The following is a 25,069-nucleotide window of genomic DNA, read 5'->3' as shown; positions in this document are numbered from 1 at the left end:
TTATACTGAAGCTGTTTTTCAATGTTTAAGGGATTAAAGTTAGTTTTACTGAAAGAGTGGACTCTGTGATAACAAGGGGACAATTTATCTCAACTCATTCTATTGCAGATTGTGTGGAAAGATCTGAGGGAGGAACATGATTTATTACTCCGGATGGGTGAGTGGGTGGATAAATGATATATGACTAAGCATATTAGTGGTGGGTGGTAGGTGGATGAGTGGACGCATCTGTTGATGGATAAATTTGACAAGTGAGTGGATGAATAGATGGATAGGGAAGGCAGATGAATGGATGGATAAATAGGTAGATAGGGAGATGAGTTAGTGGATGGACGGATGGAAGGATGGATGGATAGATGGGTGAATGCATAGATGGATGGATGATGGATGGATGGATGAATAAAAGGATGATGGATGGATGATGGATGGATGCATGGATAAATAGATAGATGGATGCATGCATTGATGGGTGACTATTGCTTACATAGCCATCTTCATAGAGATTACTAAGGAACTTCAAGCTACCTGACTACTGACAAGGGGGATTTCAACAAGAGGAAATAATATCATAATCATCATATGATGGCTTTCTCTATTAAAAGTGATCGGGGGAGATTCCTCCCTTCTTCAGAGTTGGCATTTTCATGTACAACTGAAACCCACTGAAAGCCTTGGGTTCAGCAAAAGAGCAACATCCAAGCACCAGCTTTGCAGAAGAATGTCCTGTCGTGGCTGTCACAGTCCCTGTCACAGGATTGCTTCTGTCCATCCGTCTCACCTGGAGCTGCTGGAGAAGGCTCTCGTGCAGGTGCTTCACTTCCAGCCACGGCTCCTCGCTGAAGCTAGGATTTTTAGTGCACTCCAAGAGGTAATTGCCCTGAGATTTTAGCTCCTCTAGCAAGGATGTCAAATCTTGGGCTTTCTGGAGGAATTTCTTGTAGATCTTTAACTGGGCTTGCTTCTCTGGCAACCCAGGCTGTAGGGCAAAGCCTGCTTCTTGCTGCTTCTTCAGTTCTGTGAGCACCAGCCTCAGGTCCTCCTTACTCTGCAGATACTTTTCTCCTTCAAGTACAAGCTTTTCTTGATGGCTAAATGTTACAAAAAGAGTTTACAGATGGAAAAACACTAAGCAAAATGAAGGAGCATTTTGTATACTCTATTCAACACACATTATTCCTAAGTGGCACTGAAGTAATATCAATGCATATTATTTCCCAAGACCCCGGTTAACACTCCAACCCCTTAAACAGCACTGAGCTTACTTTGCTCAGAAGTTATCTGAGTATTCCCTTGGGATAAGTGTTGTTACACAACTGATATTTGTTACAAAATAACGTTTTACTTTTAAACTAGTTCCAGCAATGTTTATTATACTTCAATAAGCTACAATGTGCTACTTTACACCTATCTAAAACTAAAACAAGTGGCCTGAGAGAGGGAGGGCAGGTCAAGAGCCTGCCTGGCAAACACCCAAGTCCAACCCTCAGAACCCAATGTTAGAGAAAGAAAGAAAGATTCAAGTGTGGTAGCACAAACCTATAACCACTGTTTTAGAACGGTGGATGCCACCATCCAAAGAGTACACGTGGACAGACCTATGGTTCCAGCTACATATGTAGCAGAGGATGGCCTTGTTGGGCATGAATGGGAGGAGAGGCCCTTGTAGGGGAATGTCAGGGTGGGGAGGCAGGAAGGGGGGGGTGGATGGGTGGGGGAAACAGCCTCATGGAAGAAGTGGGAATGTGATGGGGGGGGTTATGGACAGGAAACCAGGAAAAGGAATGACATTTGAAATGTAAATAAAAAATATCCAGAAAAAAAATTGAAAAAGAAAGAAAATTGAAAAGAAAGAAAGAAAGAGAGAGAGAGAGAAAGAGAGAAAGAGAGAAAGAGAGGATGGAGGAAGCCTAGGGCTACTGGCCAGCCAGCCTAATCTACTTGACAATTCCAGGCCCGTGAGGAAGGTAGATGTGCCCAAGACCACCATCTGAAGTTGACCTCAGGCCTCCACACATCACATGCATGCATAAACACACACACACATACCACACACACACCACACACCACACACACACACACACACACACACACACACACACACACACACACACACGTCATTTTCAACAACAACAAAATCTGCACCAGAAATGCGTTTATAGGATTCATCCTATATTCAGCAATGTTTACACATGAGAATTTCTTAGACTAAGATTTAAAAGGATTCATTATTCCGCACCCTTCCCATGTGGATGCTATCCAGGGACGGCATTAGCACGGGAGCAGGAGGGAAAGACAAAATTAACCTGTTGCTAAGAGCCCCACAGGTCAAGGCGTCAGCCACCCTAAACAGTGTCACTGAGACTACCAAGCCTCTCTTGGCTCTTCTGGAGAGCTACGCCACTGCGGCCACCCCTCACTGACTTCTCGCCAGTAGATACCTCATCCACACCCAGGTGGCAGGAAAAACACTTCTTCCGGTTTTACTGGTAGAGGAAGCCAGCCAGCCGTTACCTTAGGTATGCATTGGCCAGATGGAGCGTGTTGTCCCACTGTTTGCTGAGGTCCCCAAGGGTCTCCTGAGCCAGTGGGGTCTCACAGTGTTCCGCTCGTCTCATGACTGTCTGGATTTTAGCGTCCCCTTCAGCCTTCAGGGCAATGATTTCCTGGAATTAAGATGGTTCTATAACTTCATCTGAATTACTCCCAGATATCAGATACGAAATCTTTTTTGTCAGACCTATACCACGATGCTGACTATAGTCTATTTAGTAATAACCCTTTCGTTTTATATATGCTCCAAAGATAGACACCTCCCCACTTCACGGTGTACACAGCTGAGAATTAATAAAGAAGTGTTGGTTTGAACTAACTGTATGTCTGCTCACCCTTGATTTTCAAAAACCCTTGCAAATATTCCTTCTTGGCCACTTCTTAACATTGACATGGAGAGTCAGAGGTGACAAACTGAACAGATCCTTTATGTATCTAAAAGACTCATGTGTCCTTCCTGTGAGCTCTTTTTCCCAGGGCTAGTTCCCAGCTCCTTGTCCCTGCTTTGCTCTGTTAAAACCGAGTATTTGTCTTGGAAGCAACCACTTGGGGCACACACTGTCTGGTGAAACCGTGTCTGGAGATGTGTGGCAGTAATTCTGAACAGTCACTCTTAGCAACCCTTGTAGCTCACTACTCCTCATGGCTGCTTCCTGCCATGATGCCCCCACAGACACGATTCCAGTACATACCTACACGCTATCCCTGCCGTTTTTAACAAGTCTTGTTTAGCGACTCTCCTCTTGGGTGAAGTCGAAGCTCTAGAGAGTCCCCTGCCTCACCCCACACTCACTGTGCAGCCCTCATGCTATATGAGCAGAGTTACCCACTCCCGTCCTTCACCTTGCCGAGTCTTCCGCTCTCCTGACACAGATGACTTCGCATCCTCCCAGACTCCTGCCTGCTGTGCTCTATGTAGCACCTTTATTTCCACCTGCTACAGGGATGATGCCACTGCCCTCTTGGAAGAGAAGAACATACTTTTCCTTTTTCATATGCATTCATTTTAGACCCATCCCTGCCCTTCTCTTTTTGTAAGCTCTGAGATTTGAATTTCTTCAACCACCCCACATTGATCCTTATTTCCTACTAAGGAAGAAATCTTTGCAGTTCTCCTCTGAAGCTTTTCAAAATGAGAGTTCACTCTGACCTCTCGAATTTGGTTTCCACGGTTATACCTTTATTTTTTGGATTCTTTCTTCGAGGGGCATTTGGCCTTCTGATGAATTCAGAGCCATAAGGGACTCTTTAATCTCTTTGATCCAGTGAATTACATCATGGGCAAGATCATTAAAGCTCTGGTCTTCGGCAGCTGGTAAGTTAGCCTCTTCCTCAATCTCACGTAATTGCCTCAATAAAGTCTGGTATCTATCAATCAGTTGTGTTGATTCTTTGATTGTCTCTTCTCCCTCGGTGAGCCCAAGCTCCTTCAGAGAGTCAGTCAGCTGGGCCACGGTCTCAAACTGCTCCCTGTAATTTCCAAATACCACTGACAGTTTATTGGAGCCCAGTGGAGAAAGCACACTCCCAAACAATACATTTCGGTGACGGTCGCCATACCTCTTCCGAGTTAACACTTGGGAAAACAGATCCATCCTCTCTCCCGATGCCTCCACTTCTTTCCAATTCTCCTCGTGATTAGTCAACCACTTACTTAGGCTTCTGCAGTCATCTTCCAATCTACAAAGCCAATTCGCACATTAGAACGCAATACAAGAAAAGATGACTGGGCGGAAACCAGGGGTGATACGGGCAACTCGGTTTTTACTGCTTATTTAAAACAAACACCTTGACTTGACACATATCCAAACTTAAATAATTATTGCCTATAGTCACGAAGGCAAAGAAGCAAACAAATACAGGAAACTGACTGGCCAAGAGACAATGTGGACTCTCTTCCAAACAACTGCCATTTTAGATAGCTTGAAGAATCCCCTAAAGTTTTGTATTCCCAGCATAGAACCTGGATTTAGATGTTACAGTCAGTGTCTCAGCTTAAAGGTAGAATGCTTGAGGTGAGGCCTTAGATGTTGTACCAGTGAGGGGAGGTACACAGGGGCTGGAGAGATGGAGTGACAGTTAAGAGCCCTTGCTTTTTCAAAGGAGCTGGGTTCAGTTCCCAGCACCCACGTGGCAGCTTAAAACCATCTATAACCCCAGTTCCTGTGGAGCCGACATTCTCTTCTGACCTCGGTGGTCACCAGGCATACACGGGGTGCACAAGCATACATTCATAAACATAAAATCAGTACTTTTTAATGTATACTTTTATATGAGTAAGACCCAAATCCAATGGATCACAGTGACAACAGATCAAAATTATTTGATAACAAGTTGTGTCTGTATTGAAATGTACATACATACAGCCTTTTCTCTTTCTTGTCCACAATCCTTAAATATACAGTATACCAACCATTTAGATAGCACTTACATTGCATTAGCCGTTATGAGAAATCTACAGATGGTTTAAATAAAGACTGTGCATCAAATATTGCAAATATCATGCCATTTCCAGAAAGGACTTGAGCAACCGCGGCGTCCCACGAACCAGTGTAGCAAGAGGCAGCAAGGAACAACTGTATCTACTTCACTTGGGAAACTGGCAGGCATTGACTGTGCCAGCATATGTAGCCTATGCTGTGGTGAAGTGCAAAGCACTACCACAGTATCCCACCTCAGCAGCTGCTGGAAGGAGCTGGTCAGTTCCCCTGCTCGGGCCTGGCATATGGACTCCATGTTCTCTAATTCCAGTTCCTGACTCCTGAGCCAGCTGTCAAGCTCCTTCACGTGAGCTTTGGGTAGGAGCGTCTTCACGTGCTGTAGAACGGTCTCCACCTGCTGTATTTTACTATTTCCTCCTCCAAGAGTCAAGAAATCCTTAAGAAATACAAAAAAAAATCAGTTACTTCTACAGTGAGGTCAAAATGTGTCTGCCACGCCCTTGGGCTAGAACAACATGGCTGACTGCAATGACAGATCATTTCCAATAGTTCTAGAATGGAGGCGTGTGTGTGAGTGTGTCTATGTGTGCACGTGGGGTGTGTGTGTGTGTGTGTGTGTGTGTGTGCCTGTGTCTGTATTTGCAACTGACTTTCTGAGGCCTATATCAAGCAAGAATACCACAATATGACCCAATGCTCGCACGGGACCAAGATGGAGAAAGCTGACGACTCCTATCTTGGTGGTGCTTCAGTTCTCATAAATACTTTCTTCGTTCTCCTTCTGGCAATCCATACGTGAAAATGAACACATTATTCTTTATTTACCTTTGCCCAGATTCCCCCCATCCCAGAGTTCATGTCTCAAGGTCTAGGCATCAATTTCTGAGGCCCATGAAGTGAGCAAATGTAAAAGTGAGCAGAAGGGGATGCAACGACGCGTTCCTGAACCCGGTGCTGGGGACCAAGTAAGTACAGAGAGTGATGTGGTATGGTTTTTGTGCAAACTCCTTTCCAAGGGCACAGGACATCAGTAGAGGGGATTGGAGCCCCATCAAACAGTGCATTAACTAGGACAGCAATAGTCACGTGGGAAAACATATACAGATATATAAAACCACTACATCATTGTAAATAAAGGACTTGAGTATCCATGAACATTGCTGTCCCTGAGGCTGGGAAAGGGGGAAATGCCTGGAACTACCAATGAACTTAAGAACATAGTGTACTCTAAACAAAGTCAGAAGCCCTGCTACTGGGGTCAGAGTTGGGAGAATCGGTTAAACACAGGGACTCAAGGTCACCCTGGGAAACGGAGTAAAGAGTTCTTGTAAACATTTTGGTCTTGATAAGTTTTTGGCATTTGTGTCTTACAGAAAGTTTTTGCAGCTTTTGTTCCATGCTCAGTTTTGTTTCTGGTGGTTCGAAACACTCCTTAAGATTCGTTTTGATGTTGCTGAACCAGTCATTAAAGTTCTTACACTGCTCTGTAGAGGAAAAGGGAAAGCTTCCATGTATTCAAACAGTCATTCCTATACTTGACACACAAGGGACTAGGAACTTGCTTCCTATGGCAGTGGCCAAAGCCACAACACATTCTTAGACCCAGTGCAGAGGACCAGTGGAGTACAGAGAGCAATCTGGTGTATTTTTTGCACAAACACCTTTCTAAGCACACAGGACATCAGCAGAGACACAGTGCTCACAGACATGCCCAGACACACCCACAGACACGCCCACAGACACACCCACAGACACACCCACAGACAAGCCCACAGTGACCACATGGCCCCAGTGATTTAAAACAGAGATTTAAGGCTTGCAGAAAGGGATTTTACTTATACCAGGCATCAACAGTGCCCCCATCCCAAGGATTTATTCAAATACTATCCCTTTAAATACAGTCTGTGCAAGCTATCTGGAAGTCGAGTTTAGATCAGCCTTTGGGCCCACAGTGCTATTTCCAGATTCCTATTTCAGGACTGCCAGAAACAGAGTTCGAGACACCTCGTGCTCACCGTTGAGGAACGTGGCAAAGTGATCCTGCAGAGCGTTCTTTTTGGTGTTAAATAAGTTGCTGACACTCGCATATTGCCTTTTCAGTTCGGAGAGCTCTGGAGTGAGGCAGCCTATTTGATTTTCCAGGACCGTCATACTGTGCTTCTGCTGCAGGATCTGCTGCTGGATTTCCTGCACACAGAATAAGCCAGTCGCTTCATCCTCAAACTGGCCCACTTCCCTGAAAGCTCGTGAGCTCCTAATTACATCCATGTCTGCATGTACATGTATGTGCTGGTGTATACATACACGTGTGTGCCACTGTGTGTTAGGTCAACCTCAGATGTCTTCCTTGATTATTCTCCACAGTACTGTTATTATTGTTGTTTTAATTATTAACTTATTGCTATTGAGATCACCGACCTTGTAGCTCACTGATTGGTTGGTTGGCTGGCCAGTGACTCCCTTGTCTCAGCTCCCCCTGTACTAAAGTTACCATGTTTGTCTTATTTTTTTATTTTTTATTTTTTTTTTAAAAAAAATGGATGCTAGGGATCTGAACCCAGGTCCTTCCTGCGTACACGACGAGGACACAGACAACCAAGCCATCTCCCTGGCTACAGAGATTTTCATTATTTTTCTAAGTCCAAACAATTTTTAGTTGAGTAACTCTGCTTTCTATTTCACAGCCAACCTACATAGTACAGTACCATTGACGTTTTTACACTTATTTATTGGATGTGTGTGTTGGTGCGACTGTGGGCATGGGAAATGTCGTGTGGGTTCAGGGGATTGAACTCAGGCCACCAGGCTTGGGGCACTTTCTGAGCTGTCTCACTGGCCCACAATACCCACCCTCGATTCCCCTCCTCCCCACTATTTTCACTAACTACACAAGGCCGAGATCACCAATAGTAAGCACTAAGAGAAATCTCAGTGGTTGGGAGGAGCTCTTGCCTAACTATAATCACTAGTACTGCCGATATATAAACAATACAGAGTGTAAACATAGGTCTGGTCACCAGTAACCACCAGTATATATTTTGGGCGGTACCTCAAGCTTCGTGAAGATCTCCAGGCTATCAGAGGGAGACAGGGCATTCAGGAGAGACTCAGTCATTCCCATCTGGGTCTTGGCCTGGTCCAGATCCTCTCTCAGCTCAGCTGTGTTTCCTCGGGGCCCGGAGCTGTTGGAGTCTCCTGTGACATGTGCTTTTATATCTTTCATCTTGCTCAGGACAGAGGACTCCATGACCTGAAATCACCAAACGCAGGCAGCGTGCGGTAAGGAGCCTGTTTCGGCATGCCTCAGGCAAGCGCCACAAAATAAACTGACAACGCTGCGTCTGAGAGTGAAAAGGATTCTTATTGATGCCTTAAAAGAAAGAAGAACTAAGGCTAGGTGTAGTTGTGGCGCACACTTTGGCCCCTGTAGCATTAGGCAGATCTCTGATTCTAGCCTGGTCTCCAGAGCGAGCCCCAGGTCAGTGAGGCATACACAGAGAGACCCTGTTTCAGAAAGAAAGAAAGAAAGAAAGAAAGAAAGAAAGAAAGAAAGAAAGAAAGAAAGAAAGAAAGAAAGAAAGAAAGAAAGAAAGAAAGAAAGAAAGAAAGAAAGAAAGAAAAGAGAGAAAGAAAGAGAGAGAAACAAAAACTATATGAAAAACAGAAATGGACATTTTCTAAGAGTAATTGTAAGCCTCTTTCCCAAATGAACTGTATCTAGCATGCAAACAGAAATGTTATGGTGCTCATGAGAGAAAACCTATTTCTAAGCACATAAATGAGATTAAAATATGGAGAGAACATTAATAGCCTTGCTCTGCTTATTTACCAGATCTCACTAGTCTCCAACTCATCATCCTCCTGCCTCAGCCTCCCCAGTATTGGGATTCCAGGCACGCATCACCTCACCGGCTAGCACTGACGGCTTTTCTATGTGTTCAGCAGGAGGTGTGAGCACTTCACATGCAGACTAAAGAGGACTGAGCAGTCCAGGACACAGAACTAGTAGGCTGTGCGGATAAGGTGCCATCCACGAGGCCTGCCCAAGAGCTCGTGTATAAACACCACATCCCTTCATCCAAATGAAACTGAGAAGTCTCTTCACCCAACAGAAAGAAATCATCCTCGAGGCAATCCAATGACCCTACTCAAGACAGAGTCTCCTCCCTACACACACATGGGAAAGTTAGTCACTTCACGTGTGATCACAACCAGCACTTCTCCACACGGTGGGCATGCAAGGAAGTACAGGGAGAGGAAGAGTGCAAACGCATAACATTATCACACTGAATGTGGTCCGCACGCTGCCTAGGCAGATTCTTAACATTTTAATTGAGCACAAATAAGTAATCATTCTAATTTCATTTTCTATTTAAATTTAGAATGTGTGAATTGCAGATGCCATTTTCGAAGGGACAGAGAATGTGCCGTTGCGACCTGAATCAAAATTCCCATACCTGCAGTTCAAGTGGCTTCTCATTACTCTGAAGCAGCGACTGTATGTCAGCCACTCTTCTAGAAAATTCTGCAGTTTGCTCTTCGTGGACTTTTAACTCCTCCTAAAATAGAAGGTTTTAAAGAGAAATATCGTTATTTCATCTCACTTTCGGGGATCTGTGATTCTTATTGTAGATGTGCAGAAACTCGAAGGAGCTCTTGAACTTCTCCTAATCCTTTGTTTCTCTAATGGTCTGAAGAATAAGAAACCCAAACACCTTACGGGTAGGGCAAATGATAGCCAAGGGAAGAGTCTCCTCTCAAGACAACAGGGTGAAGTAAGGCTTGTGCCAAGAGGCTGTTTGCATGGCTGAAAAACATAGCTAATGTCTTGGCTATGTATATACAAATTCTGAATGAGCACGTGTACCCTTGGAATCTGGCCCATGGGCTGGCTGTTTATATATAGTGCTTGACTACATTTGAAAATAACTTATAATTTAAGACGCATCTAAAAGACCCTTAGAGATGACCAGTTTTATACCCATCTCAATTGTCCAGGAAACTGGAAATCAACCTTACATTTTAAAAACTTTTCCTATCATGTAGAAAAATACATGATTTAAAATACTTGAATAAAATGCAGAAGTTGAGTGATAATGAGAGTCAAAGCTTTAGATAAATGCATACCCATATTTTTTGGACTATACTGAATCACACTTAACTGCCCGTATCTAAATGTTTTCTGATCTAGAAAGACCTTGTGCAAATTATGACATTAAACAAATAAGTGAGAAAGAGTTCCCAACTGTGGCACTGACATTGAACTCAGAGCCTCCGGCATGCTAGAGAGGCACTGTACCTCTGAGCTACACCCAGCTAAAACAGAAACAATTCTTCCTACATCAAAGGAGGTTACTCAGACTCTTTCCAAAAGCCGAATTGAGAGCACTGTTTTGTTTTTGTTTGTTTTGTTTTGTTTTAAAAATCGACTTTCTTTTTGTTGAAACCCTTTCTCACCCAAGAGTCCACAAAGCCCTTGGTTGTCTTTGAATCCCAGTCTAATCCTACATGCAAATATTTGCCTGGATTTTACAGAGCAATCAATGGAGCTGAGAGCCCTCTCAGAGAAATGGAAAGAAATACATTGTTTCAATGCAACTATTCTACCCTGATGCAAAAAGGCAAAGGCAACATTAAGGTGTCAACAGCATGTAGCCAAGACTTTCCAGGTTGAGTTACCTTCAGCCTTTCTCTGTCCTCCTCAGTCAGCTCGTGGGATCCTGTCTTCCCAAGGACCTTTTTAGTCCACTCGTCAATGTTGTTTTTTATGTTGGAAAGTTTGTCCCACAATGCCAGTGCTCGGCCAAGATTTTCACCATATTCTTCTGTCTTCTCATTTATCTACAGCCGATTGTAAATAAAAAATAATGGAGAACATTGTTTCATTAACTTGTTTTAAAATATTTTAATAGAAGCTAATCGTCTGATTCATCAACAAAAAAATTACTTTTGTATATCATGTTGCCCTGTCTCTTTAAAAAAGAAAACTCAGCAGACTTGCTATAGCATGCCTGTAATTCAAAGCAACTCTGGAAGATCACTAGGAGATCGAGGCCAGGCTATACTACATAAGGCCTTGTCTCAAGAAGGGCATGGTGGCATGTGGCTCTAAAGACACTGAGAATGAGGCAGGAGTCTCAGTGCAAGTCTGGGGCCATCCTGGGCTTCGTAGTAAGTTAAAACCTAGCCTGCACTACATAGCAAGACCCTGTCTCAATAAATCAATCAATCAATCAATCAATAAAATTATCTGATTAAACAAAAAAATACATATAACTTAGTTTGTAACTGGTAAGAGTATTAAATTAAACTACAAATGCATCAAGTGTACAGTTAAATATTAAGATCCTGCATGAAAGGTCATGTTGACTAATTTATTTTCAACATATTGAATACAATTTTAAAGTTTTTTGTGTTTTGTTTTTTGGAGACAAAGACTCACTATGAAGCGTTGACTGACCTGAAACTCTGTGTAGACCAGGCTGGCCTTGAACTCACAGAGATCAATTTGCCTTTTGACACCCAAGTGCTTGTATTAGCAGCATATACCCTTGCCTGGTTATTTTTATTTTTTGGAGAGAGGCTCTCATCAAGCTCAGATTAGCTGTCAATTCATTATCTTTTTATTACTCCTTCCCAAGTGCTGAGATTACAGGTGTGCACCATGATGCCTCATGAACACACACACACACACACACACACACACACACACACACACACACACACAATCAGGAAGACTAAGGTTCTATTTGTTAGTAATATCTAACTCTGAGAGGAAATTAATTCCTAAGTTATTATATTACATTTTTGTACAAAAAAAGTAAAAAAATACTTTTTTATAAAGAACAACAGCTTAAACTTTCAGTATCATAAGAATACTGAAGACAGTCTTGCTAAATATCAATTTGTTACGAAACATAATTTTTAGTTAATTAACTAGTCACATACATCAAGCCATCTATCCACAATAGCATTAGCTTCTTTTTCAAAAGGGGGGTCTTCAAAGGTCTTCATCTTATTTAGATGATATTGTAGGTTTTTACAAATCTGATTTATCTTGTCTACAACTTCTAAATGGTTGCTGAATTCTTCTTTGACAGTTTCAATCTGTTAAAATAAAAAGCGAAAGATACATATATTTAAAACACATATATGTAGAGAGAGGCAACTTGGAGAACAGTTCTATTATTATTAATGTTGTTGTTGTTATTATTATCATTATTATTATTCAACCTCCTCCAAACAATGATCACAGGGCCAGTGGAAGGGATTAGTGGAGTAAAGGCCATTGCCGCCAAGAGTCACAGCCTTGGGTTTAATCCCCAGGTCCCCATGGAAAGGACAAATGACTGCTCTTCCGCAAGTTATCCTACACGTGTGCTCTGTGACAGCCACGTGCTCTCACTCTAAGTAAACAGATGTAAAGCAAACGAAAAAGATCATAACACGACTGTAATTGTTCTGCCTTCCCCAGGGGCGATTGTTAGAATTGTATTATTTTAATGATAGCCTTGGCTCACTTCCCCCTACTCTGCAGTATGAAACATGCATCCATTTTTAAACTCTTGTTTCAGGGGTTTGGTACCAAAGTCAAACTTAAAGCCTCATGCATACAAGGCAAATGTTCTGCCTTCATGCCCCACTGGGTTACTTTTGGACAGTCTGGTTATATACTCCAGGTTGGGCTTGAACTCATGATTGTCTTGGTGATTTTATCACTGGAGAAACTGAGTAAAGGGGAGAAGGAGCACTCTTTAGGACACACAGTTATGTGTGAATGAAGAATTATCTCAATATAAGAAGCTTAACTAGTGAAATCAAAACCAGGCGTAGTAGCACATGTTTCAATCCTGGCATTCGGGAGCCTGAGGTAAGAGGATTGCCAAGTTCAAGCCTGAGCCTTACCCAGGAGAAAGGGGCCATCCTTGTGAGACTCTGCTGAGTGACAAAGGGAGATCGTATCTCTAAAACCCCAAAGCAAGGGAGTGGAAAAGACAACTCAAGTCAGTAGAAGTGTTTATCACATAGCCAGGAGGGCCTGAGTTTGAATCCCCAGATCGCAACAGTGGGGAGGCAGAGACAGATCCCTTGCTGGCCAGCTACCTCCGAGAACCAAGGGATCTAGGGCTTAAGTTCATTGGAAATTAGGACAGATTCCTTCTAGAATCTTGAGCTTGCTGCCTCTGCTGACTGGAACTAGGAAAACAGACTGTCTGTAAGGCCAGCTAGTGCTTCATTATCTTGGTGGACCCCTTCGATTAAGTTTGATACGAAATCAGCCACACACTCACCATTGTACAGCTAATGTCTCTCAGCGAGGCTGCTTTAGTAGACAGTCAGTCAGCTCTGTGAAACAGCCTAAGAAAATGGGTCTCAGACAAGAGCCATGACTCAGTCCTGGTGTCTCTGAAGCACCGGGGCTATAGTTCTAAGACTAAATTGCTCATAAGAATCTGGTTGATTGGAGACAGAGAAATGGCTCCGTGGTTAAGAGCACAGACTGCTCCTGCAGAGGACCTGGGGTTTAGTTCCCAGCATCCACATGACGGCTCTCAACCATCCAGTTCCAATGCCATCTGACCTCTGTGGGCAGCGGCATGCATATAGTACACACATTCATGCAGACCAAACACCCACACATGAAATAAAAACATCTTTAAATTTCTCAAAATAAAAATTTAAAAAGCTAATCTGGTCGATAAATACTTCCATTGAGTTGATCTCAAGAAACAGGAAGTTCAGGATGTTGGAGAGATGGCTCAGCTATCAGAACCTTGGTTCAAGTCTCAGCACCCACGTGGGGGCTCACAATTGCTTGTAACTCTAGGTCCAAGGGATCTAATGCACTCTTCTGGCCTCTACGGCAGTGGTTCTCAACCTTCTTAATGCTGTAAACCTTTAGTATGGTTCCTCATGTTGTGACAATCCCCAACTATAAAAGTATTCTTGCTGCTACATCATAACTATAATTTTGCTACTGCTATGAACTGTAATGTGAATATCGGCTTTCTGATGCTCTTAGGAGAGCCCTGATAAAGGGTTATTTGTTCAATCTGCCCCCAGCCCTCTCCCCCACAGGGGGTTGCGACTCACAGGTTAAGACCTACTGCTGTACAGGCACGAGGTATACAAGTGGCAAACACCCCCACACACAAAATTAACTAATAAATTAAAAATCTACTTAAAAAGAAATAGTTTAATAAAACCTCTTACTAATAATCAAATGCATCAAGGGGGCTACATGTCGTACATGCTGTGACAGTCTGACAGCCCCGTAGCTTGAAGCTCAAGAGCCAGTGGGAAAGGCATCATTCTGACGTACAGTCTTCCAGTCAACAGTACGGTGTATTCCTGTCTAACCATGCAAACTCGTAGAAAATAATGACATCTAGTGTCCAAAAGATGTTGTTCTCCTTAGCATACGAACTAGGATTAGTGAAGCCATAATACAGATGGCCAGCTGGGGGACTCGGCTGGCAATAAATACTGGAATTGTAATGTCCACCTTGTCTGTAAGCAACAGGAAGGGTTTCCTACTATATCATCCCTCAGGCCTGCATGAGGACTCACACTTCCTCTCAGGTAAAGCCTCAGGGTAAGGGTACTTTACAGTCCTATAGAGGGGCAGTGGGTGACCCCAGGGCTGGGACCCACAGTCCCAGTCAGTGCTAAAGCCCAAACCAAAGTAACCCAGTACCAACTTGGAAACGGATTTCTTTCCGACTCTGGTGATAGATCTGATCAATTCCTAAATGTTTGGTAAAAGAGTCACTACTAAATTCTTTTAAAACAAGTTCCAAAGATGATTTCTTTCATAATGTCCCTTTACCATTGGGCTCATCAGCCACACCACTACGAGGGGACAGCTCTTTTGAAAGGAGGGGCTCGGGGTTGGGGATTTAGCTCAGTGGTAGAGTGCTTGCCCTAGCAAGCACAAGGCCCTGAGTTAGGTCCCCAGCTCAAAAAAAAAAAAAAAAAAAAAAAAGAAAAGAAAAGAAGAAGGGCTCACCTCAGCTTTCTTCTTCTTCAGGTTGTCCTTCCCCATGTAGGAAGCTTGCTGGGAGATGATGCCCTCTTCTTTCTGAATCAAAGCTGTCAGGTTGTTTTTAATATTCTGATATTGTCTTAACAGCTCCAGAACACTTTCACACTGTTCAAGGCTATGTAGAAAGACAGGAGGGAAACAGCCTAAAATAACACTGTGTATGCTGTCACATCCATCCTACGTCACGAAAGGATTTTCCCTCTCCACATGGCTTGATCACACAGCCAAGAATGATGATGCAGCCAACAGACCACATAAATAAATAAGCACCAGATTCATACCTTTATGGATTGTATGAACATGTTAACACATGTAAGCTCTGGAGAGACATATCCAGGATTATATGCTAACATGTGTAACCTCTGGAGAGGCATACAGGACTACATGTTAACACATGTAAGCTCTGGAGAGATATACAGGATTCATAATTCGATAGAAGTATTTCCAACCACAAGACGTGTTGGAAGACAGCCCCTCACTAACGTGATCGGAGATTATTTGCTCTACCACTCGTTGTCAGCTCAGCCCTTTTAGACAGTAAAATAATAATGCAACAGGTGTGGCAGTTAACTTGGTTTCCAGTACAACCAGGTGCTAATTAGTCCTAGAACTTAGAGAAGGCTCTATGGCCTATGAAATTAGACTAGATCATGTGTCACAGACTGGCTTCATGGTGGCTTCTGTATATGCAGGTTCCATTCACACACAGGACATGCTGAAGAGGGGGCGGAGAAAGGACCATGGGAAGGCTTAGGGGAAGGCACATGGTGGCTCAGGGACTTCCCACAACAGAGAGGTGGGATGCCCCCTGAAGGAAACACGGAGGGAAGTCGACCCAGAGACAGAGGTTGGCAGTGTGAGGAGGTACCAGAACTGTGTGTGACGGACATTGGCCAATGAGTGCTAGTGCGGAGCCCTGTGCTTGTACCTGAGTTTAGGGGATGGGTTTCCAGTACAAACACTTCAGAACGTTAGCCACACAGACACATTCTTAGATTGAGAAGGGATTTTTCTCTTACCTCTCTGTGACAGACGCTTTCATATTCTCCCACAAGGCTGCTGTATCTTCACACTGTTGAATCACGATTTTCTCACTGCCGTCCTTGAATCGTGGGAGAGAACTAGCCATTTTTCGTATGTGCACCATTTCTTCTTCAAATCCATCTAGGTCCTTATCCAGCCTGAGTAAAGACTTTTTCCTAGAGTATGGAATTAAAAAAAGTGCATTAGCCAATTGTTAACCCATTTGACTCAACAAAACATGGGAAATGTCAAATGAATGTTTTCATTTGTCCTCATGAGATGAATGGCAAAATCATAACACTCCTACTACAAAGGAATTCCTGTACAATAAGCACAGGAATGCATTCCTGCATCAGAGAACAGAATACTATTTGGCATTTTAATTAATATACAAAACTATAAGCAATAACACATTTCCCCCTTTGGTGAACATATGTATGTTTATGTATTTGAGAGAAAACACACACACACACAGAGTGTGTGTGTGTGTGTGTGTGTGTGTGAGAGAGAGAGAGAGAGAGAGAGAGAGAGAGAGAGAGAGAGAGGCACATTATGATAGGAGGTTAAACAAAGCAAGACCTCCAAGTAAGGGTGAGGGGCCAAGGAGGAAGGAAACAGTGGGACATCATATACCTCATATATAAAAAGCTCTCCCAATTCAAAAAGGAGTCATCCAACTAAGGGTTTATCATGCAAACACATCTTGGAGAAAGAGTCCCATCACCTGAAAATAAGCTGCAACAGCTCAGGTTCTGCCTCCCTGTCTCCGATTCACCCTGGAACCCACTCTCATGGCCTTTCCCCCACCTTCACCCAAACTACAATTGAGACCCCAGCACCTTCCCACTGTCTAGGTCTTCATCCTCCTCCACCTGCCAGCAGTGTCTCACAAGGATGCTCACTGCCTCCCGAGGTGCTCTTGATCTCCCCAATGCTCCTTATCTTCAGCTGGGTCTTCCTCATTACCCTGATCTCTTACCTCAGAGGACCCTTGAAGGTGTGGCTTGCACTTCTCTTGCATCTAAGCTCAGCCCTTCGGTAGTTTCTGTCAACACCATGACTTTAAACAGCAACTGAGGACCTCAGTGTGACTCCCTAACTTAGACCTTCCTCCTGACACCTTTCAGCTTTACATCATCTGAGAACTACAAGGTCAAAGCGGTACTTCAGACCTATCATTTCTAAAAGGAAGCACAGCCCCTCTGTCATTCAACAGCTGAAAGACGTCAGTCTTTGTCCATCCATTAATGGTAACTCCACTCCTCTAGCATACAGCATCTAAACGCTTTTGACTGGTCCATGCTTCCATTACCCCTCCCTCATCTGGACAGTGTCTTCCAGGTTCCACAGTTTTTGGTACATCAGTATTGAGAAATGTCAGGAGCTATCATAGGAAAAGCTAAAAACCAGCAAGTGATCTCCCTGAGCTGGTCTGCCTTGGATTAAAATCTACAACGGCTCCGGTAGGCAAGGCCCAGGAGAAATCCATTTTAGGAAAGATTCTTGCTATTAATATGCTTTTCCTGTGGTTATTATTAAATATATAATTATCACTATCTGCCCACCCTTTTGAGCAAATCTCTGCAGACCTACAAAGGTGTACTATCTTGTAGTGATGCTATACAGAAAAATAGATAATTCTATAGAATTCCTGAATTGATTCAAATAATTTGAGAAAGTTTTTAGAGATGGTCACAGTTGCTAGAAAGATGGAATAAAGTTACAATCAAGAATAGAATGTGCCCACTCCTCAGAATAGTTAAATAAAGGCTGCATAATAAGAAATACAATGGGCTTTCATAATTACACTAAAAAAGAGAAATAGACCTGGGACGATATTGTGTTCGAGGAAAAACATTTAGGCCCCAGGATAAAGTCACAGGTGTGCACTGTGATAAAGCAAGGCCATGTAAAAAAACTGTTGCTTTGAACTTATAATGATTATATGAAACACTGCATTGAACTTAATACCAACATCCTTCTCTAACTCCATTTTATGTGACATTTTATCTCTGAGGTAACTTTCTAAAGAACTGTTTGTCTAAAAAGGCATAAAAAGACCAGAGAAAAGAAGGAAAGTTGGGTTGGTTGTTGGTTGAATGGTTTGGCTGGGGGAGCTTTGCCCCATCCATCCATCCATCCATCCATCCATCCATCCATCCATCCATCCATCCAAATGTGTACATCTGCTTGTCTATTTGCTTATGTATAGAGTATATGTGTATATGTGTAAGCAAGCATGAATAATTGTGGAGTTAATTGTGAAAGATGGTTGGACCCGGCCAGAGTGTGGGTGTATGAATGTTTGAATATGCATGTGTCTGTGTATATTTGCCTATATAGCACCTTAATTCTTTTCCTTTCCTTCCTCTCTGGTTCACAAAGAGTTAACCAGTTTATCCAGAGAGGTTTCTGGCTGATTCGCCAGAGAAAGGAGCAACAGTGATAAATCTTTCCACTTATTTATGATATGGTGCCAAACAGTCCCTGGCCTCAGAACTCAGACAGGCGTGTCAGCTAGTTAGACTCAAGGCAGGTAAATGCTTTATTATTATTATCTTCCTACATTTTATTATTATACAGCAACCCTAAATATCTCGTAACCCCAAGTCTTAACCCCATCGACTCTCTTTCCCCTCTGTTGCCTCAAGAAGAACCAAGAAGAAGACAGAACAACTGCTGGGGCAGGCTTCTAGCAGGGAACCAGTTAAGGTCAAAACTTTGTCACGTTTTGCTGCTTAGAACCCTTGAATGACATCAGGTCACTCAGAGAAAGTCAATATGAGTTAAGCCCCATCCCTGCTGTGACACATCGTTCCTCAGTGCTGTCCCTTCTCACCTCTTCACAATGACACTTGGATTTGTAACTACTGAGGGATTTGGTCCCTCAGCCCAGAAGGCTCTTCCTCAAGGTGATCACAAGGTTTGCTCTTATACCTTATTTGGTGTGCAGAGCACGTCCACAGTGATGTTGCCCCTGATCACTCACCAGGCCATCGCAACCTCTTCCTCTTTGCCTTCTCAGGATTCTCACCGCCAGTTGCACTACATGCCTTAGCCCTCCCAAGGTAAGCTAAGCTCTAGAAAAGCCAAGAACTTTCTGTCTACTTTGTTAACTGCTGTATTCCCAATTCCCAAAACTGTCTAGCACAGAATGCACATTTGTAGAATACTTGTCCTATTGTAGCTACATGAATATGCACTTTTCATTTATAAACAATTCATACATTAATACCCATCAATGTTGGTGAACATGTAATTAAAACGTATTGAAGTAATAACCACACAAATGATCGGTTCCAAACCTCATTACAAACTTTAAGGCACTCTGAGGATGAAAGTCTCATTGGGCCTGAGCTGGAATTTTGGAGGGAAGGGCATATTTAAATATACTAAGGGACTTGGCTTGGGTGAGGTAAATCTCTAAAGAGACCACCAAGCTAGAGAAGCTACAGTGATAGAGAATGAGAAAGATCTGGAAAGAAGAGGAAGACTCTACACGAGCAACTCCTGCTAATATGTCAGCATTCACGAGCTGGCGGCCATATTTGGAATGCTGAATACTGCCAATCTCATTCAGTTTCCCACAATGCCTCTTTAAACTCAGCAGAGCTCTAACCCTGCTGGGAGGGCTGGAGATGACCAAAGAAATAAGGGAGTACAGGGACATGGGATGGCATGTAGCCTTCTATTACCGTCTCTTTCATTTTTTTTTTTTTTTTTTTTTGACGGCTGATATCGTCAACTTGACAGGACCAAGAATTGCCCCACACTTGTGCTGGTGGCCTAGACTAGAATAAATGAGACATGAAGACCCACACCAGTTGTGGGGAACATCATTCCGAGGCTGAGGTTCTTGTACTGGATCAAAACAAGACAATGAGCTGAACACTAATATCCTTGGCTCTCTGCTTCCTGACTGCAGTGGCCTTAAACAACGAAGGCCAGGATTTCCTCCCTGCCCTGACCTACTTAATACCCAAAGGGCAAGCCAATAATGCTTTTTCTGTGGAGCCCCTCTGTCCATCTTTTATCACAAGGATGATAAAATGTAACTGAGATGAGCAACTGAGGCAAATATGAACTCTGGAAGACCTGCTAGGCTTTTACCCTTAAGGGAACACCACAATGAACACAAAGAATGAAGGAGCTTGAAAAGAACTATGTCCTTTACCCATGTCTTCTTCCACTGTCCCATGTCCATGACACATTGCAGAGGAAAATAGGAACATTTGTAGAGGAACCTTACCAATAAAAAGTAAACTTATGTGAAAGTCTATTGGAAGGAATGCTGAACACTGAACAGTTAGAGGGATGAGACAGAAACAGAAGATCCAGAAGTGTTGAAAGTACCACGAGTGTCAACACAGATGACAGAGAACCCCTTTCTTACCGATGCTTCACAGCTGGAACAGTGGGATCCTTAAGGCCAATTTTACTGATCTGATTCTGGATGTCTTGAATGTTTTTAAAGAGCTCATGAGTTTTGGAACTACAAGCTTCCAGTAACTTCTTGTCCTCAGTAGGTCCTTCCTCTTTTCTCCGGCCGCCCATGGCTGCTAAGTTTACTGACAATGCACCAACAAGTCTTTCACAGGTGGTACTCTCCCCTTCCTCGGCATCCTTAATGTTGATGCCAAGCGTCCTTAAGCGTTCATCCAACAGCCTGGCCTTCTCTTTCATCAGGAGAATGTCTTCCTCTGCACTTCTCACTGCTGGGGTATCTTCTGGTGCTTTTGAGGCAGGAGGGTTTGCAGGGAGCTCAGCAGAGAGCTTAGCTGCTCTCAGAGAGGCCAAAAACCCTTCCAGAGCATCCAGGGCATCCTCCCTCATCTCTACCTTCTGGTTCATGGTCTCCAGCTGGAGTCTGCACTTCAGCACAATGTCCTGGATCACACACTGATCTAGTGTGTGTAACGCCCTTGGTACGGAGTCACTCGGCTCTTCCAAATTGGTACAGATTCTAATCTGCTTTGCGATGGAATCTCGGATATCCTAAAGTAAAACAAAATAAAACCATAAAACAGTGAGAAGGAGAAGCCCTGGGTTGAATGCCGTGCATGATGCACACGTATGAGCACCTGTGTCCATTCATTCATCATTCATGTTCATATGCTCTCCCTCACTCACCCTCTCTCTCTCTCTGTCTCTGTCTCTCTGTGTCTCTGTCTCTCTGTGTCTCTGTCTCTCTCTCTCTCTCTCTCTCTCTCTCTCTCTCTCTCACACACACACACACACACACACACACACACACAGAGGAAAAACTGAGTGCTGACCGTGATCTACAAAAATGTTTCTGAGTTTAACCAAACCTGAACTTTTCCGAATCAGCAAACATTTTAATGGCAAATGAGCTGATGCCAATTGTTTCCTTACCTGACACCTTCCTCATGCTTGGATTCCCCAAAAGAAACCAAGTATGTGGATCTAATACTTCATAGAAAATAATTACAGATCAACAGTGAAGGGCCCTGTCTGACAGCAATGGGAGGGGTATTTAAATGGGATCCAGTATGAGTAAACTGAATATGCCAGCCTCAGCCTGAGTCAACTACAATGTTTAGAAATTCAGTCACTAAAGACATTCATAAGAAAGCCTTTATTCCAAGTTGAAATAAAATATCCCACTACACCTTGGTACCTACCTCTAAATTTCAACGGATAGAAGAAACCAGACATGAATAACAAGTCTAAATCATCAAGGTATTTATATCACAGTTTATATTCTAAATCTACACTATGATTAAAAAACGTTTAAAAATCTTTGAATGTCTCTGAAGAATGGAAGGTCTTGTAAATACAGTGTGAGAATTTATTCACCCGCAGGTTCTGGTAGACACCATCAATCTCAAGGGGATGCAGGTCCTGGACAGCCACTGTGCAGAGGGACAGGTCAGAGGCACACAGGAGAGAGCACTCCTTCTCCAGAGGCAGCACTATCTGCAGCGCCATCTCCAGGGACTCCATTCTGAGGTAAAAACAAACCAGAGGTGACGAAAAGATGGAAAAATGGTAAAAGCTACCCTATAAAGACATCCTAACCTCGCCATTCCCCAAGGAATGGCTACTCAGTAAAATATACACAATGGCATATATAAACCAACACATTAAAACCCAAACCCACAGATCTAAAGCGGGCTGTGATAACTACCTAAGATATTACAGTCGAGTGACAGTCTCGCTTAAGGTAACTTACACACTAAGCCATGCACCAAGTCCTTGGTTAGCAAACCTGAGGTATACCTGGTGTTAAGAAGAACGTGAAGAGCCTGTTCACTCCCCTTTAGTAAGTCTCTCTCCTGGGCTAGCACAGGCTTCTCCGTGTCGCTCACCAGACTTTTTAAATTCAGTGAAGTGACTTCAAACTCATCCCAGCAAGTATCAGTGTCAGCCTGTAAAACCTAAGTGAGATAAATGAGTCACTGTCTCAGGTCATGGGTCAAAGGCTCAGTTACCGTTCTCTCACAAATGGAGACACTCACCAGCCTATCCGAGCCTATAGGGATAGGAGCTATTCTATAGGGCACAATGGTAAAGAACTCTCACCCAGGGACCAGCAAGGAAGATAACAGATAGGGTAGCTATCACCAAGTCTATTCCTCCGGGACTCACTGGAGAAAGGAGAGAACTAGCTCAGGCAAACTGTCCTCTGACCACATGAATGCTGTGACATGCACAACCTACACACACACACACACACACACACACACACACATGCACACGCACACACACATGCACACACACATGCACACACATGCACACATACACATGCACACACACATGCACACACACATGCACACACATACATGCACACACACATGCACAACACACAGCACACACACATGCACACACACATATGCATACATGGACAAACATACACACACACACACATGCACACATACACATATGCACACACATACAAAGCTACATACTCACATGCACACATGCACACACACACACACACACACACGCACACACATCACACACACACACACATGCACACACACGCACACACACATGCACACATACACATGCACACACACATGCACACACACATGCACACACACACAGGCACACATACAAATGTAGTAAAAGCTACTCTATTTTGAGTACTAAATTGTTACATTCTGAACTCAAAGAAAACTTGGAATGAAATAAGTGTTTCTATATGTAAGAAATCAATGAAAGATGGGGAGGGATGACAGGCGACGAACCTTCAATTACGACATTCACAAATCAGAAGTAGATTGATCTGTATGAACAAGGATAGCCTGATCTACATAGTAAAACCTTGCCCCCCAATAAGTGAATGAAATTAATTTGTGGCTTTTAATTAAGCATTTGTATTTCTGTACTATTCTAATTCAGTTTCTTAGCATCTTTTTTTTCTTTTAAATTCTCTCTCCTCTCTCTCTCTCTCTCTCTCTCTCTCTCTCTCTCTGTGTGTGTGTGTGTGTGTGTGTGTGTGTGTGGGGGAAACCTGCATCCTCTACAAGAGCAGTAAGTGTCTGTGACCCCTGAGCTCTCTTCAGCCCTCTAGTTAAGGCTCCTTAGAGAATCCTGCTGAAGGAGTAACAGGCTCACTTGTCCTTCACTTTCCTGGAGACACATGTGCATTTCCAACAACTCATTTTTTTTTTTTTTTTTCTTTTTTTTTTTTGGAGCTGGGGACCGAACCCAGGGCCTTACGCTTCCTAGGTAAGCGCTCTACCACTGAGCTAAATCCCCAGCCCCCCAACAACTCATTATTCAGTCACTGGGAAGTCTCAAGTCTTAACCATGTCTTAACCATGCTAAAAACTTGTTTAATCCACCAAAGATGTGATGAGTTCAGCCCCCTCCATGAAAAACAGAGGAGCCAGATGGCAGGTGTGGCCGAGAGCTGCTTAATAAAAAGAAGGAAACCAGGAAACCAAGAGAATGCTGTAGGACACTGAATTGGGTGGGAAGACCCTGTAGGAAGTGAGAGGACACTACAGGAAGTGGGAGGACACTGCAGGAAGTGGGAGGACAGTACAAGAAGTGGGAAATCCCTGCAGGAAGTGGGAGGACACTGAAGGAAGTGGGAAGACCCTGAAGGAAGTGGGAGGACCCTGCAGGAAGTGGGAGGACACTACAGGAAGTGGGAGGACACTGCAGGAAGTGGGAGGACACTGCAGGAAGTGGGAGGACACTACAGGAAATGGGAGATCCCTGCAGGAAGTGGGAGGACACTGCAGGAAGTGGGAGGACACTGCAGGAAGTGGGAGGACACTACAGGAAGTGGGAGATCCCTGCAGGAAGTGGGAGGACCCTGAAGGAAGTGGGAGGACACTACAGGAAGTGGGAGATCCCTGCAGGAAGTGGAGGACACTGCAGGAAGTGGGAGGACACTACAGGAAGTGGGAGGACACTACAGGAAGTGGGAGATCCCTGCAGGAAGTGGGAGGACACTACAGGAAGTGGGAGATCCCTGCAGGAAGTGGGAGGACCCTGCAAGTAGTGGAAGGACACTGAAAGAAGTGGGAGGACCCTGAAGGAAGTGGGAAGACAAAAAAACAAAAAACGAAAAACAAAAAAAAAAAAAAAGGAAGTGGGAGGACACTACAGGAAGTGGGAGATCCCTGCAGGAAGTGGGAGGACACTACAGGAGATGGGAGGACAGTGAAAATTAGATCACAAGGCAGTAAATGAAGACCCTGAACCAAAGCCTGTCCTGGCTTTTATACTTGAAAACAAATCCAGGCAAGAGGGAGATGAGAAATGCTGTCTGACAAAGAGACACCTTGCACGTGACCTCTACAAGCTGCCGCAGCTATATTCATGGGTGTAGCCTGCTGCAGTGAGGAGTAATGCTCAGAACTTACCTGCAGATCTGTCAGTTTACCCTGCAGGCAGGCGCTGCTTCTCTCAGTCTCACCGGGAAAGTCCGACATGACCCTGGACTCGCTGTCTTGCAGGTGTCGCTCAAGGATCGCCCTTTGTGTGTCATACCTGGGGGAAATTTAAGTGTTCCATGACTTAGCACGGG

At 43.7% G+C, this 25,069-nt stretch overlaps 1 protein-coding gene across 1 annotated transcript in view; it reads right to left on the bottom strand.

Annotated features, from left to right (window-relative positions):
* Syne2 (spectrin repeat containing nuclear envelope protein 2) overlaps positions 1-25,069 on the bottom strand; it is a 268,150-nt gene that overhangs the window by 166,927 nt on the left and 76,154 nt on the right. The window contains exons 26-42 of the mRNA XM_032907953.1: positions 24,906-25,032; positions 22,303-22,460; positions 21,880-22,027; positions 20,453-21,054; positions 16,056-16,235; positions 15,001-15,151; positions 11,940-12,098; positions 10,671-10,832; positions 9,449-9,550; positions 8,041-8,241; positions 7,007-7,178; positions 6,363-6,475; positions 5,225-5,427; positions 4,111-4,230; positions 3,729-4,020; positions 2,512-2,663; positions 779-1,088 (exon numbers count right to left, since the gene is read on the bottom strand). Of these exons, the coding sequence (XP_032763844.1) occupies positions 779-1,088; positions 2,512-2,663; positions 3,729-4,020; positions 4,111-4,230; positions 5,225-5,427; positions 6,363-6,475; positions 7,007-7,178; positions 8,041-8,241; positions 9,449-9,550; positions 10,671-10,832; positions 11,940-12,098; positions 15,001-15,151; positions 16,056-16,235; positions 20,453-21,054; positions 21,880-22,027; positions 22,303-22,460; positions 24,906-25,032 (3,352 nt within the window). The remainder of the gene's footprint in view (positions 1-778; positions 1,089-2,511; positions 2,664-3,728; positions 4,021-4,110; positions 4,231-5,224; positions 5,428-6,362; positions 6,476-7,006; positions 7,179-8,040; positions 8,242-9,448; positions 9,551-10,670; positions 10,833-11,939; positions 12,099-15,000; positions 15,152-16,055; positions 16,236-20,452; positions 21,055-21,879; positions 22,028-22,302; positions 22,461-24,905; positions 25,033-25,069) is intronic.

This window comes from Rattus rattus, chromosome 7 (genome assembly GCF_011064425.1).
Source record: "Rattus rattus isolate New Zealand chromosome 7, Rrattus_CSIRO_v1, whole genome shotgun sequence".
Taxonomy (NCBI): Eukaryota; Metazoa; Chordata; class Mammalia; order Rodentia; family Muridae; genus Rattus; species Rattus rattus.
The sequence above is the reverse complement of the archived record's forward strand: the minus strand, read 5'-3'. Positions and strand labels throughout refer to the sequence as shown.